This window comes from Nymphaea colorata, chromosome 1 (genome assembly GCF_008831285.2).
Source record: "Nymphaea colorata isolate Beijing-Zhang1983 chromosome 1, ASM883128v2, whole genome shotgun sequence".
In the NCBI taxonomy this organism is placed as follows: Eukaryota; Viridiplantae; Streptophyta; class Magnoliopsida; order Nymphaeales; family Nymphaeaceae; genus Nymphaea; species Nymphaea colorata.
The window spans coordinates 11,972,112-11,991,760 of record NC_045138.2 but is presented as its reverse complement, the minus strand read 5'-3'; the positions used below and the strand labels follow the sequence as shown (position 1 = coordinate 11,991,760).

At 39.2% G+C, this 19,649-nt stretch overlaps 2 protein-coding genes across 6 annotated transcripts; both read right to left on the bottom strand.

The window, feature by feature from the left end:
• Window positions 1-3,196: 3,196 nt before the first annotated feature.
• Window positions 3,197-4,693, bottom strand: LOC116257043 (ribosomal protein S3, mitochondrial-like). The gene is given in 6 exon segments (XM_031633684.2): window positions 3,197-3,312; window positions 3,315-3,443; window positions 3,446-4,015; window positions 4,018-4,044; window positions 4,047-4,297; window positions 4,614-4,693. Coding segments are annotated over 6 exon segments (1,173 nt in total).
• A 5,624-nt stretch (window positions 4,694-10,317) lies between these two features.
• On the bottom strand, window positions 10,318-19,617 carry LOC116260784 (uncharacterized). Of its 5 annotated transcripts, none has more exons than XR_007574278.1 (4): window positions 18,224-19,617; window positions 15,320-15,413; window positions 10,886-11,032; window positions 10,318-10,751 (listed from the first exon to the last, which is right to left on the bottom strand). XR_007574278.1 is itself a non-coding variant. In XM_050079630.1 (4 exons), the coding sequence occupies exons 1-4, from the start codon at window positions 18,279-18,281 to the stop codon at window positions 10,671-10,673; spliced, it is 399 nt and encodes a 132-aa protein (XP_049935587.1). In that variant the 5' UTR covers window positions 18,282-19,617; the 3' UTR covers window positions 10,318-10,670. The 5 variants fall into 5 exon arrangements, 1 of the variants encoding a protein (XP_049935587.1); XM_050079630.1 differs by having other exon boundaries at window positions 10,886-11,051; XR_007574277.1 differs by lacking the exon at window positions 15,320-15,413 and having other exon boundaries at window positions 10,886-11,035.
• Between the last annotated feature and the right edge of the window lie 32 nt (window positions 19,618-19,649).

Below are 19,649 nucleotides of genomic sequence, written 5' to 3'. Positions count from 1 at the left end.
AAAAACCTTCCCAAAAAATAGCATCGTGAATTTTGTCTAAAAAATGGCATTCAATGAAAATTTTTCCTTTCCGTAAGTGGTTGATGAGTTCCCTTCTTAAGCACTCCTTTCAATCTTCTCTTGAAGGTCATATCACACCAAAACAAAGCCTTCTTCTTAATTGAAAAAGGGAACTCATCAAGGTTCAACGGTAATTGGAATTTCTTTCAAGAAGGCTACTCATAAAGGAAGCCATAACATAGTTCACACTATTTTGTTTGAATTAGCTCATCAAAGCAAAAGAAGAGTGAATTTTGTTTGAATTACCTCACCATCTCTTTTAGGAAGCACTCCTTTCAATCTTCTCTTGAATCACTTATGAAGCTTATTAAGAAAATCTTTCCTGTTAACTTTTCATTGATTGAAAGAAGGGAACTCATCCAGGTTAGATGGTAATTGGAATTATATGACATTCTTGCTTACCACACCAAAAAGAAATTCATACCATTTTGTCTGAATTAGTTGATGATTGAATGTCATTATTCAGGCAAAATGATATTCACTTTTTTTGTTAATGAATTCCCTTCTTTCTACCAAAATGTTCTGAAAATCTTGTGAGCTCATATCATAAAAAAAGCACTCACTTTTCATCTCAAGGTCATGTCACATCAAAACGAAGCCTTCTTGTCTTATCAAATTAGTTCATCAAAGCTTAAGTTAAGTACTCACAAAGTGTGGGGCTTTTCTTGTTACGTGGCATGATGGTTGCTTTCAAACAGAGTAAACCGTAAGCATAGATTGATAATAACTGCAAGCAAGCAGTTGCCTGTCCAACCCTAGATCTGGTCAAAGAAGCACTAGTTTACCTAGTCCTTTCCACAGATTCGACACAAGCATCACTGATTCTAGTAGCGACATAACCTAACTATAAGCATTAGTAGATCGTTGATTCTATCGACTTAGTGGGTTCTCTATATCCACAACACCACCCACCTTTAAATTGGGTCGGGAGTAGTAGTAGCAACATTAGTACTATGAGTCCCTTAGTCTTTTATGATAATACTTACAGAACAAGATTTGTTTCGCTATGATAATACTTACAGACAAGATTTGTTTTGCCAGGTGGTTGGAGCGGCGAGCAGGCGGCATACATCAGTTGAATGATCAGGACCACCTTAATAGTGAGTTAGCAAAAAAAGTGCAGTAGTTTGGGGAATACCTAGGGCCTGGATCTTTGGCCTCCATGGTAGAATCTGTTGGGGAGGTGGCTTGGATGAGTGGCAAAGGGAAGCTGCTACGACTTTCATGAGTTACAGAACCATTGGTTCATACTTCATACTCAGCCTTTCCCTGTCATTTTTTTTGCTGATTCACAAATTTTGTTTTGGAACCAATTAGTATTTCACATTTCCCTTTCACCCCAATCTTCCCCAATGCTATCTGAATCTATCCGGTAGTGAGTAAATCAAAGATAGACTACTAACCCTAATTGTATAGATAGATTAGTCTATCGAAAGATTCTTAACAAGAAAGCTTTGTTTAATAAGTTTCATAAGTAACCTCAAAATATCACTATATAAGAAAATACCACTATATAAGTTTTCACATTACTCCTATAACAAGTCTATAAAGGACCATCTAGTCTGTTTTGATCAATCAATTACTTGGCACCATTTCATTATGAATCCAGAGTCCCTCCAATAGATTCTCTATGTACGGATGACTCAGCCATAGAGGCTAGAGATTTTGGAAAGAGACATAAAGGCTAGAAAGATCATTCAACTGGCATAAGAAAGATTCATGGAAGGGTCAAAGTTCTATAAACAGAGCAGTAGCCAAAACCCTGCCATTGTCAGTAGCATCAATAGGTCAATCCCATGTCCCATGCCGCTCAAGTGGTAGCTAGCGATGAGTAGCTCCAACCTTTGAATGTCAAGCATGAGCCGCCCTTGGCTTAAACCAACTCCTGCCCACTTTTGTCGGTTGGTTCGTTCCTGGATGCTCTTTTTAGGGACAACTGTGAACAACAACAGAGTCTCCATGGATAAGATGTCATATGTGAGTGTCTGGAACAACCCCAAAACAATATTCTCCACTACAATTCTGTAGTGCGTACGTCTATCTTTCAGATGGTGGTGGTCGGTCCTACTGCCTTGTTCTCCGTTTCAAGCACCGATGCCATTGACTGGGTTGTGGCACACGTGCTTATCTGCCCCATAAGGAGCGATTCTGGATGGAGCTAGGTTTTAAGCTTCATTGGACTGAATAGAAGGTATGATAGCAGGAATGCCTACCCAAGGAAAGAGGGTAGTTTATGATGCAGGAATCAACCTATAAGCTTGCATAGTATAGACTCTATAGAAGATGCTCCTATCTCTTCATCAGTGGTTATAGTTTGCGTAGCTCTAGTTGTAGGCGTCGTAGCAGGAGTGCACAATAGCGAACTTATGAAAAATTTTCAGGTTCAGCCGGTATGCTAGCAAGCTTACGTAATGAACAAAGAGGAGACCCTTTCTAAGTGGAAAGTGAAGAGCTCTTGATAAAAAGGGTAGACATTAATAGGGTTCAAGCTATGATATTCAAATATATATCTTAGAAGCATTTTTTGTTGCTTAACCTACGCGAAGGAGAAAAAGAAAAATAGATAAGAAAAGGAAGTATAAGGAGAATGGGTGGCTCCCTATAATGACTGTTCCCTAAGCCTCACTCATACTAGCCATAAGGGAGAATTAGGTATTTTTTCTGATAGGAAATAAACCAGTCTCGTCACCAGTAGAAAGAAAGCTCAATAGCAATAAAGTCAACATGAACGATTTGAATTGCCTTTCCAAGCCTTAACCATCATCTGATCTACTCTAAGATAACTAGCTTCTCTCATCTTCTATCGTTAGTTTTGATGATTGAGAATCTTATTTCTGAATAACTGGTCTCGAAACAACCAAACCAACTCACCTTCCCACTTCATCCACCCTGAACTAAGAAAGAAGAAAAGTTCATAATAGTACCACTTAGGGCTTGAATCAAAGGGAGGCAAAAAAGTGGGAGGTGTAGGGATGACTAGCTAACCACTTTTCTGACATGGAAGGCCTTTCTTTATAAACAAAGAGTGAAGGTACTTTACTTTGAGTGACAAAGCCAGGGTCTTTCAGACCTTCATGCGGATGTTCCTCCGGTGTTCACACGTGCGAGAAGAAAGAAGGCAACGAACATTGGCTCTTCAAGAGGAAGACCCATAAGAATAGACTTGTGGAGGGAAGAAGAGGTTATAGATCTCCTCCACCCCTTTGGGCATTACTAATCGAACATCCTTCACTATTTGACTAAAAATGGAACAAATGATCATGTTTTGTTCCTTGGTTGAAAAGAGATGTCTTGAGCAAGCGGAGAAGCACTTTGATAAACAGATTTGATCTTGACCGACTCTATTAAGGTATTAGTGTTTGTTCTATTAGAAACAACGTTCACATTTTTTGCACTTCGTTCAAATAAGAATTGTATCCGTATGGAATTCTTATGTTTCTCAGTATGATCCCTATCAACATCTCTATTCCCTTTAGCAATTCTCCTATTCAACCTAGGTCTATGAATTTCTCTATCAATTTCATTACCTTTTCCTTATCCATGAGGTTCCTTAATTTGATCTTTAATTGACCCAGGAGTTGTTCACGTGCATCCTCAATTAGGTTATTAGACACCCCAACCCCATCCCTTGGAAAGATAAAGGTTGCACCGAAGAAAGGAAAGAGAGAGGAGGTGGTTTATGTTGTTCTCACGAAGTGAAGATCATTCACTTGGTGAATGAAGTAGGTCAGCATTTTTTTGGCTTCGGCCAAAGTCTTTTGATTGCGGGTTGAGCTTTCTACAAAAAGAACGATGCAAGAACGTATTCTCTTATCCAAACTTTCTCCTTATTCCTTCGCTCCCCCAATCATAGATGGTTCAGCCGCACCCGGAGCCACGAAATGATTGATAAATACGATGGGGTCGAAATGCATTTTGTTATTTTTCTTCGGAAAGTATTGCACGAAAAAATAACCCCAGCATCTTTCAGTTGCTTGAAGGCCTGCTGATCGGAAGTGATTTAGAAAGATTATTTTGTTTTGATGGTGATCAGTCATGCTATCCAAAGCATTGCCTTCGTTTTGGCCAAATCCTTCTTTTGTTTTGCCTCTCCTATCAAGCTTGCTCGACTCGACAGTTTTCCCCGCCCCTACCTCTCACTTCCTTTCGTTCTTCCTCCGCACCATAGCTTGAATGAAGACACCCGATCAACCTAACTTTCCCAAAAGCCTACCACCGGCCAAAATCCTTTTTGGGTCTCGATTAATGAATGGCAAGAACTTTAGAACAATTAGACTTGTACTTGTCAATGAAGGTGTTTACAACCTCATCAAAATCATTGGAGGGATCTATATGCTTCATATATTATTGTGTCATCTCCCTCTGTAATATTCTTGGAAAACATATATAAAGTGTCCTGTCATTATCTCATAATTTGCCACACTCGGTAAAGAAAATGCCTAGGTCTACATGTAGGTTCTCAGTTCCTTTGAACTTGCTGAACTTCTTGGGAAGTCCTAAATCTTAATCGTTGATGCCCTCGTAGAAGTTCCTTTTTGTATAGATCTGCTTACCTTTGGTCTGCATGTGGTGCACTCGCTTTTCCATATGCCCAATTCAGGATTATATGGTCTAAGATGATTTGAGAGAGCATCCCTTGGTCGAAGTTCCCCTACTCCTGTTTCTAGATGATTCAGCTCCATTGTTCATCATTTTTTCAAACGTTTCTGGAACTTGGCAAAGCTGCTGGACCCTTCATTGTACTAAGGCACTCATCCTCAAAGCTGTTGGACCCTTCATTGTACTCTAGCTTAGTCCCTTCTTCCTCTACCCTGATATTCTTTCTTGATTTGGTTCTAAGGGTCATAGTGTCTTGGCATTTCTATGTTCCCATAAAATTGACATAGTTTTGAAAAATACCATTATAGAGACGTGGTGAGGTTAGGACAAATTGATCAGACAAAACAGAAGATGGCTAGAATTAGTGAAGAGAATGTGCCTCATTGGGTCAACCCAATGGAGGAGGTACCGACAACATGATGTTCAAATTTCACCTAGAATAGGCAAAAAGAGATGTCCAAAGTGGTGGACTGATAGCATAAGGTAGGATTTGGATTTCTAGACAGTTTTGAAGAACAAACTGGGACAACACCATTAAGAATTCACATCTAGTTTTTGAAAAGAATTTTTTGAAGGGATGAGACAATACAAACATGGATCACACAAAGATGCACATGCAACACACCCCATAAGCCATATCACTATGATGCATATTTGAAAATGGCTTGGACTCCTAAGCTAGATCTTATAAGGTTCATAATCAGTCACGGTTCCATATCAAGTTACGCCTATATGCTTGGATAAAATCTATGTACATAGCATACACTCCTTTGTGGGTTCTATAGTTTATGATTGTCAATTCTCCTTGGATCTTACTGATATACATGATTATTATCTTAATACATAGTAAGGAGAAGGTCAATACATGCATCTAGTATGTTGGTCTAGCCATTGAATCCCCTGAAGCTATGGTTTAACAAGAAAAATCCTGTGACAATGATCGAGGCTTATATAGGTTGACAAAAAGGTTTGAAAACATGAGCACATGCACCAACTAAGAGCTCTAATGCAAATCCTAAAGAGGTTTAAATTATTAAACAGAAGAAATCATGGTTTTCAAAAATATCTAAATTAAGATGAGCTATATTTGATCATAGATCTACATGTACATCCAAAATTTCTCTAAATTCTAAGTCTCAATGCAGACAAGAAATGCACACATCACATGAGGGCACCTAAATGACTCTATGGTTTATATGACAATCAGAACCTAGTGATCTAGAGCACTTGATATAGTCGAAATAGAGACAGGTTTCACCATGGTAGCCACTTTTGTTTACATTCAAAATTTCACAATGACCATTCATATGTGAAAAGTTCAAAAATATACTCGCCTCCTTATTTCTTGTAGAAAATTACGAGAGATACGACCTGACCTGCCAATACGAGATCTAACCGTTCTTGATGCCTTTACTAAGGATAATCAGATTAAGGACTAGGCTAAGTGTTGCAGACTCGAAGTTACGGTTGTCTTCTAGATACTAACATGCCCTAGTTTAGAGAAAATATGAATTTTAGAAAATATAAGCAGATTGTCCAAAATTAGAGTTAGAGTGCACAAACCAAATGAATATACATTTGAAATCAAGGGAGACAGTTCATCATCGATCCATGCAATGGTTCCTAGATCTAATATGATGCAAAGTAGGTCCAAACATAGGTGAGATTCGATTTCTAAGGTTTTGAAATGTAGACCTAAAGAGATCTATGATCTGAAATAAAAAATATTGATGTCCAAATCTGAGTTCAAGATCTGATTTAGGAATAATGGAATTTTTTTATTTTATGATCAAATTTAATGAAAAATTAGGGTTTGGACATGAGGTCAACTAATGTTCGGATCTGAGTTCAGTTTTGAAATCTAAACTTGTAATAACTAAGTCCTTGATCCAAACAAAGTAGAGATCTGAAATCCAAAATTCAAAGTAGGTTTTAATATGATAAGGTCAGAAATTATTATCGAAATTCTAAGATATGAGATCCAAAGTTCTAGATGTGATATTTGAAATCCATTGTAAGATCCAAAATCGTGATCAAATTACTTGAGATCTAGATATGTTCCTCTAAATATAATATCTAAATTAAAATCCAATTTTGTAAAACTAGATTTAAACAGATCTAAATTCAAATTCAAAGATATGAAATCCAATTCAAGAGATTATGGAGCCATTCCTAATTCATACAGCTCATCTAGGTTTAAAAGGGCATTTAAGTTAATCTAACTAGGCTTAGGGTTTCAACTAGGTTCCAACATGGGTGACTAGCGGGTTCAACCTATGGTCTTTACTAAGGCATCGAGTCAGCCTAATACAGTTTTGGGTAGGTTCAATCTATGATTTAAATCTCAACCTAGTGTTTTGAAACAAGTTTGGAAACTAGTTCAATTTCGAAATTGTGCAGTTCAACACAATATTTTTGAAAACATGTTTATGTATGAAAGTCAATTCGCATCAAGTACATGCAAAGACTATTACTGCATGCATGTAGCTAATAACCTAACCTGATATTAGACCTGGGCATCGGCCCTGCCCGACGCCCGAAACCTGGGCCCAGGCTTGATACCCGATACCTAAGCCTGGTCTTGGCTCAACCTGGCCCTATTGAGCCAACTCGGGCCGCTTTTTTCAGGCCCAGGCCTAACCGAGCCAGGTATTGGGTACCATCTGGTACCTGGCCCGTTGCCCAGGCTTACCTAATACCACTTTGACCTAATTCTAAGTGCATGGTTCAAATTAAATACATGATGCAAAGCGAAAGCAAACTATATGAATGGACATCAAACATTATAAAACATCTAATTATAAGATGCATGAATTTGAAAACTGAACCCATGTAGGAGCCAAGCTAGATCAAGAATACACATGCAAGGACTATTGTTTTGAGGCATGTGTTGAGCTAGCTTGAACTCTTTATGAATTCAAATGTAAATTTTGAAATCAATAGCTGCATAATATTAAAAATAAAAAATGATATGCATAATAACAAGAATGTAAACTAACATGTTGAATTATGTTTGCAAGCCTAGGCACCTTAGGTTAGAGTTAGGACATGTTACAAGACCCTAACTATGTTTAAAACAGAAGAGATGCCAAAATTAAATACTAAAGTCGGGTTGAACCTAGGTTAATAAGTTGAAGCATGAGAATTTGGCTAAGTTTGGAAAACATGACAACTTGATTAGGTGGATGATTTTGACAACTTTGAAAACTAGGTTAGCAATATTGGATTGACACAAAATTTGATAGGAAGACTCTCTAAACATGGGACAATCAATTACAGCAATAGATTTAGAAAACATTTTAGATCTTCAAGATATAGGACCGGAAGCCTATGACAGAAATCAGAAATTGTAGAAAACAAAGTTTGAAAAATAGGTTAAAGAGGTACATTTGGTCCAACCAAAACTCCATTAAATCACTTTGCATTGATCTAAAAAAAAATTGTCTGTAGACTATATGCATAACATAGAATTAAAATGATTTTATAGATATGAAACATGCATGAGGTAAAAAGTTATGACTTCTGAAACTTAAAGTAGAAATATGAACATCAGAAAATAACAGAAACAAGAAAAGTTCATGTCTCCATGACCACATTGATGGAAAGGGAGCCAAATCAACTTGGTTTTTCCTAAAATGTAGTTTGTAGATTTTCTGTATAAATTATAATAAACAAAAGTTGAAATTTTTGGTTTTTCCTAAAATTTAGTTTGTAGATTTTTTGTATAAATTATAATAAACAAAAGTTGAAACTTTCAAAAAAAAAAAAAGAGAGAAAGAAACGACATCACAAAGTTGGCAGAAAATAAGATTCTACAAAATTCTACAGAATTGCAGAAAAATAATTCCAACCAAATGGTCTAATTGACTAGTCAAATCAACTTGAAATTGTCTGAAATACAGTGAAAAGAAATTATATATAGAAATCAAAGATTCAATTAGACAAATTTTAACACCCAATTTTTTGTAGTTTATTAATTGCAAAAAATAGATTTGAGAAAACAAGCAAATGTAGGACCAAATAAGCTTAGAATTTGTTGAAAATTGAGAAAAACAAATTAGACATATAGGAGAAACATATAGTTTTTATAGACTGTCAAAATGATTTCTAGTTAGAAAGATATAGTTCTAAAGTTATGCCAAATCTTTGGAACTTTTGCAATTTTGAATTTTGTATAAACTCAAAAAGTTACATATCTAAATTTTAGAAAATATACAAAAATCTGAAATGTCGACCTAAAAGCTTAAAAATAAATAATTTTTTGACATGTTTGTGCTAAATACAAAGAGAAATAACAAAAATCACATATATACACAATGAAAGAGAGAGAGAGACACACACACACATCCTACATCGATGTCTTCTACTTCTTTCCCTGGCTTGGCTTGGACGTGAGCGGAAATAGAATTCCTTCTAAGGTTCACACAGAATCCAAGGAGTAGAGAAAGGACCTTTGGATGGGTCATCCCCCTTTAGGGCTTTTCTATTTATAAAAAATTAGAGAGCCTCAAATGTAAAGGATTTTTTAGGATTGTGACAAGTGTCCAGAATCAAAGAGTAGAAGAGTCCCAAATGTAGTGGACCCTTAGAGGTTGTTTGATTGTTGTCCTGTAGCATAGAGTGGATAGGATGTCATGTCCTACCTTTCCTCACGAACAATGTCCTTTGTCTAGTGTTTGATGGTTTTATCGAACACCATATCTCTTTTGTCCAATGTTTGTGTTGCCTATCTGTTCTCTCTATTTTGTTTGCTGTTTATTTTTTGTTTTGTTGAATCTGTTTGTTTTATCGCGGTGTTCTTGTTTTTTATGGTCATTTTTATATGTTTTTTCTGCTGTTTGATAACAAGAATACTTTATTTTTAAGTAAATAAAAAAAGAACGCCTTGTGGCCTTACCTTCATGTTTTTAAGTAAACTGACCGACTAAGGTGTATGCAACCCCTGTGAGAGAGGAATTAGTTTGCTTAACCTATATCAACCGAGAAAAACTATTCAAGTAACTGGGTTCCAATAATATATAATGTTCTATATCATGTTTGCCGTAGTATTCAGAAACATAAAGCACCTAATTGGGTCCCAAAGACATGCAACTTATGGCTTAACTTGCATTTCTCAATCAACTTGCGCACTAATAAGCCTGCTATTAGTTGGTCCAACCAGAAAAATATTGATACAAAGAAGCCAAAAATAATTGCAGGCTCAAGTGTATAAAAAATATTACCATGTTAGGAACCACATTTTAATGTAAAACCACCTGTTCTAAAACTATCCTTGATGCTAAAACAGGTTTCCAACAAGCCTAAGCATCATGGTTTGAAAAAGAAAGCTAAAGAAAGGCAATGAGTGACAAGAACTTAAACATTGCAACATCCGGAAAGAAGGCATGGATGCCAAAGACCATCGAAATCATTAAATATGTTAAAAGACAAAAATTCCTTGTTTAGCTTTCAATACCATCCTGGTAAAAAATTGAGTTCACAAGATGCGAACAACAAAAAGATACTGACAGGCTTGGTATCTACAAACAGTAAGTGACATAGAAGAGAATTTAGAGGTGGGGAGAAATCTCCTCTGAATGTGAAATCTCTATACGATCGTTGAAGCAATAAAAACAGACATTTCAATGACAACAAGATCAGAAAACTGGATGACTCAGCTGCAGCTGAAGGAATTGCTTGAACTTAAAGCCATATCATGATGTGTGCATGTTACTTTCAGTACAACAAGTTTTTTGTGTCATGCAGCCTGAACCATCAAGTGCTGAAGTGGCCAGAGTTGCTTTTACAGAAAAAACCCGACCAACAACACGCTTGAGTTACCTGAACCAGTTATCGAGCTCCGGTACCATGACAATAGAATTCAGAGTGCTAGAACAATAAAAAATTGGAGATGTGATAACAAGTGTTTATACAATATACAGGACTAAGTTATAGAAATCACTCCATTGAACTGAGAGATAATACATGAGCTAACAAATAATTAGAATCTCTCTGAAGGCCACCAAACTAACTTAGGAAGGTGATGGCCATTCTTTTCGAATGTCAAAGGTGTAGCTGATGTCCAAATAAACCTGGCTGTCATTATCAAGAAACTGCCAAGACAAAGGAGCAGAAATATCTTATGTTAAAGAACAATAATATGAATACTAATACTAATAACAGTGAGGACAATAATCTGAATAATAATACTAATAACAACAACAAACTCAGATGACCAGCTATAAACCTCAACAAACTTAAGAAATGCATGCTTTAGTTCTGGCTGATTAGGAGCCCCTTGCGAAAATCCCAGATGGTGTGGTTTCTTCTTCCAGTTCCTAACTGTAAGGTTGTTGCTGTGGACTGAAAATTCCCAGCACAACTCTTGTACTATCTGCTGAAAGAATTGAATTCTGACTTTAGACTATTCTCTAATGATAAAAAGCAATTAGAGAAGATGCGTTAGAAGTTCAAAGGAAATCATTTAGTTGAAAAATAAAAAAGGCAACTTGAGAGTTTTAACTTGAAAAATGTGAAACTGTGCGTACACATGAACAGCAGTAAAAGTAATGGAGATCTGAAAAGATGAACACTCACACCTGAATAGTTTACACATCTGTAAACTAGTTATTTGTTTTTAAGACTTGGGAACTATGAAACCAGAAAAACCATAAACTTAAATGTTCCCGTACGCCAATCACAAAAAAGGTTTTGTTTCAAAGTATCTAACACACCGCTTCCATAAGACCAAACAGAACATTGAAATGTTGACTTACAGAAAAAGGATACCTTGAAAATTTTCAGAACTAGGTCTAGATGACTTCAGCAAGAGAAGGTCTATGTATCAGATGATTTCATGAATTTAACAAAACCAGAAAATTCATGAAATAGCTTATACCTGTTACACTACTTATGTCCTTTTCAAGAGTTAGTTTTGATGTGGCAGATTGTAAGCCATTTGATCATATTGGACATATATTCTAATATATAAGGCGTTGAAGACAATGCCTTTCACACTATAAATACCATTGACTTCTAGTATTTTGGTTCATCCATAAAAAAGTCCATAACAACACGGTGGATACACACACACACACACACACATAATATATATATATATAACTGATTCCAACTGTTGGCATCCTTTACTTACATATGAAGAATAAGGTGTGTGGGTGTTCAGTATGGCATGGATGATCGTGATCACCCTAAGTAAGTAATCAATAGAACTTGTAACTGAAGCATTTTCTCGAGAAGACATTAGCAACACCAACATACTCCCACACTACGGCAGAAATTTAATGGCATTTGCAATGCCCGAACTCTCAGGCAGAAGATAACAACAACTCAAGGCAGACTTGGCAGACTCTCATCAGCCAAATCCATTAGCAGAGAGGCACAAAAGACAACATTAGCCATCTTATTCAATCTATTCCTTCCTGCTAGACGTGAAAGTTTACTCTGTCAATCAAGCCAAGCCACCCAGATCCAGTCTACGCCCAATGTAAGAAGTAACCACAGTCTCTCTCTCTCTCTCTCTCGATATATATATATATATATATATATATATATATATATATATATATATATATATATATATATGCAACAACTCTCACTCTTGTAGATAGGGGCTAGTAAAACAAGTTAAACGTCCTAAACCCATGCTCTGTCTTAAAATTCTCCTCTTAAGGCAGAGGATTAAGGATAACAACTGTTGCTCCTATAGGCAGGGCCAAGTAAACTTGGCTAGACTTGCAAATGTAAAGCTCATTGAGGGTCAGAATTGAGTGTTAACACACAAAAATATCACCTTTTTTTCCATATTTGCAATCTTCAATTCCTTTTGGGTAGGAAATAAACTTAATAATGTGATGCGAAGGCAAGTTTAATTGTTGCTTCCCATGGAAGCTTGATGTAATCAGTTACATTTTTACATCAGGAAGACACAATCCATCGTTAGTAGAAAAGATATGCAAGTGGATTGAGTTAATAGAACGTGCACCTATGAAACCTCTATTGATCTTTATCTTTAGTGCAGGATGGTGATTGAACATAGAGAGTTCAATCAGCAAGAATGCTTCAGAAAAACAGAAATATGCTAGTTCAGTCTAAACAACATGTTTCCATCAGCATCACACTCAAACAGATAAAACAGATTATTATAGGCACTAGAACTTGATAAAAATGCACCTTCAAAATGCAATGTCCAGAAAATAACCATCTTTCTGTTTAGCATTTGCCGACAGGTATGTAAAGGGATGCTGACTCCTACTAATAGCAATGCTCATTTCCCTGACAGTAGTAATTTCATTACAAACCAGTGATAGCTCCACCTCTGAAAGAGACCTAAGAGGGAGCACCCTAAGGTCGATCTTCTTTCAAGTACATATGAAGAAAAAGATTTTTGTGGCTCTTATGGATGATAACGGAAAAAAGAAAGCAAAGCAAATACTGATGACAAAAATGAGCAAGTAGGGGCAAACGACACACATAGAGCTATTATACCAAATGTGCAAAGAGAAGGGGGAACGAGAAAGAGTTGGGGAGAGAGGGAGATAGAGAGAGATGCACAACAAGAAGTATAAGACTTACCTTGGAGGATGGAGATGAATCGGCAGCAATATTATTGCTCATTGCACCAGAAGAAGACTGTAGTGAGCACCAGACAGATCTGAGAAGAAGCTAGAAGGGAATAGACAAAAGAGAGAGAGGAGGAGGGAGGGGGGGCAGACAGTAGATAGAGAGACTAGGAGAGGGAGATATCGAGCAGGAGAGTAAGATGTGAGGTCGCAAGTGCTCCACTCGAGTATCCTGTCCAGGAAGTTCATAGGATTTATTCGGAACAGGGCATGACGCTGAGGTTGTTTATACCCCTTGTCTTATTGTCCATCCTGTCTGCTTTGATCTGAGGATGGCGTTTGATAGGAATTGAAAGAAATGGAACACTGGACGACGATTGGTCGGTGTTTCACTCCATTTGACGAATTTAAGGAGCATACTATTGGAGCTATCATGGACAACAGCTGCTACCCCCTGCATTCGAACCCGTTGAATGTGACCTAGCTAGATAATCGTTCCAATGCCAGGGTCTCAGAAGTCAGAACTACCCATACCAAAGAATCCTAGTGCAAAGCCATCTTTCAATACCAAATCTTCGAGTCATTATCCCATTCCCTTTTGAGGAAATGCTCAGCGCAGACTTTCCAACAGCTCAGGCCTATGCGAGTGCATGTAGTGGGTGTTGGTGTTTGAGTTCATTTCTATGTCTCCAAATCCACCAAACCACCAGGTGAAAGCAAAAATGTCAGCACCTCAAAAGAGCCAACAGCTCAGGCCTATGCGAGTGCATGTAGTGGGTGTTGGTGTTTGAGTTCATTTCTATGTCTCCAAATCCACCAAACCACCAGGTGAAAGCAAAACGCCAGCACCTCAAAAGAGCCTTTTTAGTGAACTATACATTCATCCACAATTTTAGGCTTTCTATAAGAGTGTACTAAGGTATGCCTTGTTTCCCAAATTGCTTGGTCACAAATTTCTAAATTCTTTTGGATTTAGGACAGTTCAAAAATATGTGGAAGAGGCTCTCCTCGTGCTCTCTGTAGAGTAAGCGCATGGAGGCCATGGAGAAGCTGACCTGAGCGGATGTCTCTGCTAAACAGATCTTCGAAGTATGAGGTGCAGAACTACAAAAATCTGGGAGCCTTCATCATAACACCAACTGTCAACCTCTATGACAGTGATTTTATTCTTGCATCTCTTGTTGTTAATGAGCTTGTGGAAGAATTTGGTATTTGCATCACCAGCTATAGCCATTTGATGCACGATTTTTTGTTCCAATAGTTTTTCTCCAAGAGAAGTAGCCACTTTAACTTCTCACGGCCTATGATGCCATTGAAATGGGCATTGAGGCCTCCTCCTCCTCCTCATGTTGCCAACCAATGTTATCATTGGCGTAGCGTATCGCGTATCGGTCGGGCCGACCTATACGCCGTATCGTAACGTATCGTAAAATTAATTTTTTAATTAAAAAAATATTAAAAAATCAGAAAAATTGAAAAAAATCATTAAAAATTTGAAAAAATAAACAAAAAATCAGAAATCAAGAAAAATGTTTTCAAATATCAAAAAGGTCATCATCTATGTCACACGGATACGGGTACGGGTATCCTATGGATATGGGTACGGGTATCCTATGGATATGGGTACGGGTACGGGGACACGGCATTTTCAAAATTTTAGGATACGTGGATACAGCGAATATTATATTCAAAAAAATTAAAAATGATAATAAAGAAAGTCTCAAACAAAACATTGTTCATCACCAATCTCAAAAGTGATAACTGCTAAGACATAAGCAAGAAACATGAACAATAGCGAAGGCTGAAGTGAATAGTGAACAGGAACATTCAAGAATGGTAAATTATATGTTAATGCCATCTAGATATCACATATTCATCATTGTCTAGCATCATGAACAACAGCGAAGGCAAAATCCCCAAATCCCAAAATCAAACAAAGAAAAGAAAACATCGCACGTAGCATTGAAGAATAGGATTCTAAACCGTCCAATCTTCAAACCAAAACATCCCCAAATCAGATTTTAATACCCAATCTAAAAAATCCCCAAATAAAAGTTGAAACCCTAACTTCTATTATCGAAAATAATAGACAAAACACTTACCTGTCTGTCGCTGGCTGCCGCCGGGCGCCACCGGAAGTCGCCGTCGATCGCCGGAGGTCGCCGTCACCCGCCATTGCCTTACTGTGCTGCCAGCCTGCCGCGGAAGCCGTCGAGGGTAAACGAAGGTCGAGCATCGAGGGTAAATGTCAATGTGTAAAACAAAACGCGGGTTAAAAAATCGGTTATGCAAGTGGTTTGGATCGGGTCTGACCCATACCCGATCCAAAACGTATCCAGCCGTATCGCCGTGTCGGGATCCCCGTGTCCGCGTGTCGACACCGGTATTCGACCCAGTCTGCCGTATCCGTGTGACATAGGTCATCATACATAAGGAACATTCATGTGTATCGACAACACATTCAAAAATAAGAAATCAGAGATTCAAAATAACATAATAAGCATCCATCACAATTTTAAACTTGAAAATTTTATAGAAACTTAGGACTTAGAGTCTTAAGACTTGGAGTCTTAGGACTTAGAATACATCACAATTTCATAAGTTCAAAACATATAGTTATCAACTTTCATGATTCAACGATAATATCTCCCCAAATCGATGAATCATCGGTTATTTTTTATGAAAATGGGCAAAATCTCTCCCTCCCACGTCTTTTGGAGTCCTTAAATACAAGAAGAAAGAGAGGGAGGAGTGTTTAAACTTTAAAAATTAAAAAATTTTGTGTTTTTCCCTGTATCGTACGATACGGGGGTGTATCGCCTGTATCGTATGAATACGGTGTCCGTATCGTACGTTACGGGCGATACGCTTACGATACACGAGCGTATCGTGTATCGTAAGCATATCGTATAGGTTTTTTAGGCCTATACGATACGTATAGTACGATACACGTGCGTATCGTACGATATGGATAACATTGCTGCCAACGGCTCAGGTTTTGGCACACATTGCTAGTCTGCTGGAAAAGGTGACTGATCTGATACTTCATTCTCGACATGAAGGTGCGCTTCACTGCAGCTAACTTCTCCATGACCTGAATCATAGGCCAGCCATGACACTTGTGGGTCCAAACATTCTAGATGAGCTCTAGACATTGAATGTCATGGAGCCAACATTAATGGAATCGAAAGATATAGTCGCCCAATAGGGGTGAACACGAGCCGAGTTCACCTGGCTCGAGCTCGGCTCGACTAATGAAACCTCAAGCTCGAGCTCGAGAATAACTCGACTGATGTAGTTCCAGCCTGACTCGGCAGAATTTGTTGAGCTCGAACTCGAGCTCGATAAGGCTCGCCAAACTCGTCTCTCTCACTGCTTTGCCACCCCCCCACAGTGTCACCTGCTTCTTCCCCACCCGGAACCCACGGTTTCGAGGGCTTGCTTCTTCCTCACCCGGAACCCACAGTTTCGAAAGCCCTCGCCCAGCAAGGGAGGAACCCTCACCCAACACAAGGGCTTCAAGCGAGGGTTTCTAAAACCCTCGCCTGCCCAAGCGAGGGAGTGAGTGAAACCCTCGCTTGGGCAAAACCTCGTCCCAATCGAAGGTTTCAGAAAGCCCCAATCGAGGGAGTGAGTGAAACCCTCACTTGGGCAAAACCTTGTCCCAATCGAAGGTTTCAGAAAGCCCCAATCGAGGGTTGAAAGCTTCCCTTTGGCAAAATGAGGGAGAGTGTGAGATCAGAGAGGGAGAGAGAGAAGGGAAGACTAGAGGGAGAGGCTTGGGCAAAATGAGAGAGAGATTGAAGAGGGGAAGATAGAATGGGAGAGTAGAGGGATAGGAGGTCGAGAGAAGAAATTGTACCTTAGCGCCTCCAGTTTGAAGAATGGAGAATCGGTGGTCGAAAGGAGAAAGCAGTGAAGACTGAAGAGAGACAAAAAATAGGAAAGTGACGGAGCATCGATGGAAGGAGAAAGCCAGTGAAGAGAGAGAAAAAAAAAAGAGGAAAGTGACGGGCTTCGTTACTCGAAAGAGGAAAGTGACGAGCTTTGTTACTCGAGCTAACAAGCCGAGTTGTGTTAATCAAGTTTTGTTAAACAAACTCGAACTCGACTCAATAAATAAACGAGCTGAAGCAGCAACTCGTTCTCGACTCATTGAGTAGAGAAGCTGGCTCGAACTTGAGTTCGAGCCGAGCTTTAACGAACCGAGTTCGAGTTACTCGTTCGTTGTTCACCCTTATCGCCCAACCACTCAATTGATCTTTCATTGGCTTGGAAGTGGAGGAGGCAATGATCTAAGGTTGCTCTGGTAGAATGGATAGGCTAACTGAGTGCTGCAACCCCTCAGCCCATGCTTTGTTGATGAAACATCTGTTGATGTAACTCATGACATTTGCGTCCCTTGTGCAGTTGTTTGACTAAGAAAAATTGTGGTTGAGGTCCGTTATCTCAATCATCTCACTGTCTTGGATGAACCTGGCAAAAGCTAACTAAGCAGCTGTGGCAGGGGCCCTACCGGAATTCTCTTCATCAATAAGAATAGAGTTAAAATCTCCAATGCAAACACAAGGAATTGTCTTTTGATGGAGAGTTGCGTTGAGAGATTTAAAGGAGTGCTTTTGTACGGGGAAGTCGGGATTCAGGTATGTCCCAGTAGCACCAAAAGTCACACATGAAGAGAGTAAAGGGAATTTACAGTCTACCCAGTGAAGATGCATGTCAAACTCTACAAGGCTAACCAGGGCGTTCCACAAGATAAGAATATGAGCACACAATCCTTCCACAACTAGGCTAGCAATCATGCAGAATTCAGGAAATTGCTGGAAAAATTTACGGAGGATGTCAACGTTCTGTTTGGTATCAACTAGAACTACCACATTTGGCCTTAAGTCTTCGAAAACTACGCACAGATCATGCTGTGAGGCTTTTGCTCACTAGACCACACACATTCCAGTTAAGAATAGCATAGAACAAAAAATAAAAGGGGGCAGAGCCATTAGCATTACCTGACCAAGGCCTGTCCTTCAAAGGAATGTTCTCCTTGTTTGGCCCATCTATCGACATGGACTATGGTGCTGCGAGCAGCAACCTTTCCAGTCATCAACCAAATCTGTAAAGAGTGGGTCAGCGACAGTGCCTTGCAGGGATTCGCTGCAAATGTCCATGTCCTCCTTTTCGTTTGGTTGGGCCAAGGATTTCCTTCAGTACCTCGCCTTTGTCAAGAGTCCCCACTCTCTTCATGTGAGAGTTGACGTCCTTACTCTTCAAACCCCTTGTTTTTCATGTCCTATTCATTGATCAAACTACGAAAAGACGCGGTTGAAAGAACCACTGGTCTCCTCTTTCCCTTCTTGTTGGGGGGAGGGATGTGGACTGTTCACTTATTATGGATGGAGGTGTGGCAAGCATGAATATGCACTCGGTCAAATCTGTTGAAACAATATAGGCAACTGATCTGGTTACCGAGATTGGTGGGATAGGTTGCCTCTCGAGTTATTCGAGCTGGCTCAGTAATTGTTATCCTTCTCTCTCATCCTTATCCCTTTGTCTTTAAAACGAGAATGTAACAAAGGGCATGCAACACAGAGCAACGATCACATAATGAAGCCCGTCTCCTTCTCTCTCATCCTTATCCCTTTGTCTTTAAAACGAGAATGTAACAAAGGGCATGCAACACAGAGCAACGATCACATAATGAAGCCCGTCTCCTTCCCTCGTGGATGTAGGCAGTAATGCCAAACCACGTAATCGCGTGTGCTTTTTGTCTCTTTAAACTCTTGTTTCTCCGTTTTCTCCTACTCCATGATTATTAACATGGACCACCATCACTTTCTCCCCCAGGCTGCGACTGAAAGATTGCTTTGACGCAATGGGGCAGCCATTCAGGGGCATGTCACTATTGTTGCGGAACTTTGGGTTGGGGTTGTCTACTGGCCCTGTGCGAGACTTCACTGAAATCTCCTCCGAGGCCTCTAGCTTCCCAATAGAAGGTGAGTGGTGGAGGGGGTTTCTGTCTTCAAGCCCCTGCTGCTACAGCCCCCAAAACCTCCTCGTGGGCCTCATTAAAAGGGATTGAAATCGGTTGGAGAGGGGATGGGCAGGAGGGGATAACCGTGGCCGCCTAGTTTTCCTTGCCGTGATCTTGACTTGAGACAACTCATCTTCATCTTTCCTGCCATCTTCTGGACCGTTCCGACCCAGGTTGCAGGAGGAAGAGGAATGAGTGGTGAAGCCACAATCTGAGCAGAACCAGACTTTCAACTTGTATTTGATTTCTTGGGAGATGCCTCTACCCCCTCCTCAAGTTCTACTTCTCCCACCGGCACAAAATTGAGGGGAACTTCTAGCAAGATTCGGGCAAATCCTAGGCATTTCCACTCTGCTGGTGAATTGATCAACACCAACCAGGTTGGCCCCAAAGGAAGGCACATT

Excerpts from the sequence above, each read along its gene's own strand:
- LOC116260784 (XM_050079630.1), bottom strand. The coding sequence starts at position 18,281 with ATGTCGATAGATGGGCCAAACAAGGAGAACATTCCTTTGAAGGACAGG. Across the intron at positions 15,414-18,223 it reads GAAGGACAGGCCTTGGTCAG|GCTGGCAGCACAGTAAGGCA; the intron begins GTAATGCTAATG and ends CTTCCGCGGCAG. Across the intron at positions 10,752-10,885 it reads CATTTCTTAAGTTTGTTGAG|TTTCTTGATAATGACAGCCA; the intron begins GTTTATAGCTGG and ends TTGTCTTGGCAG.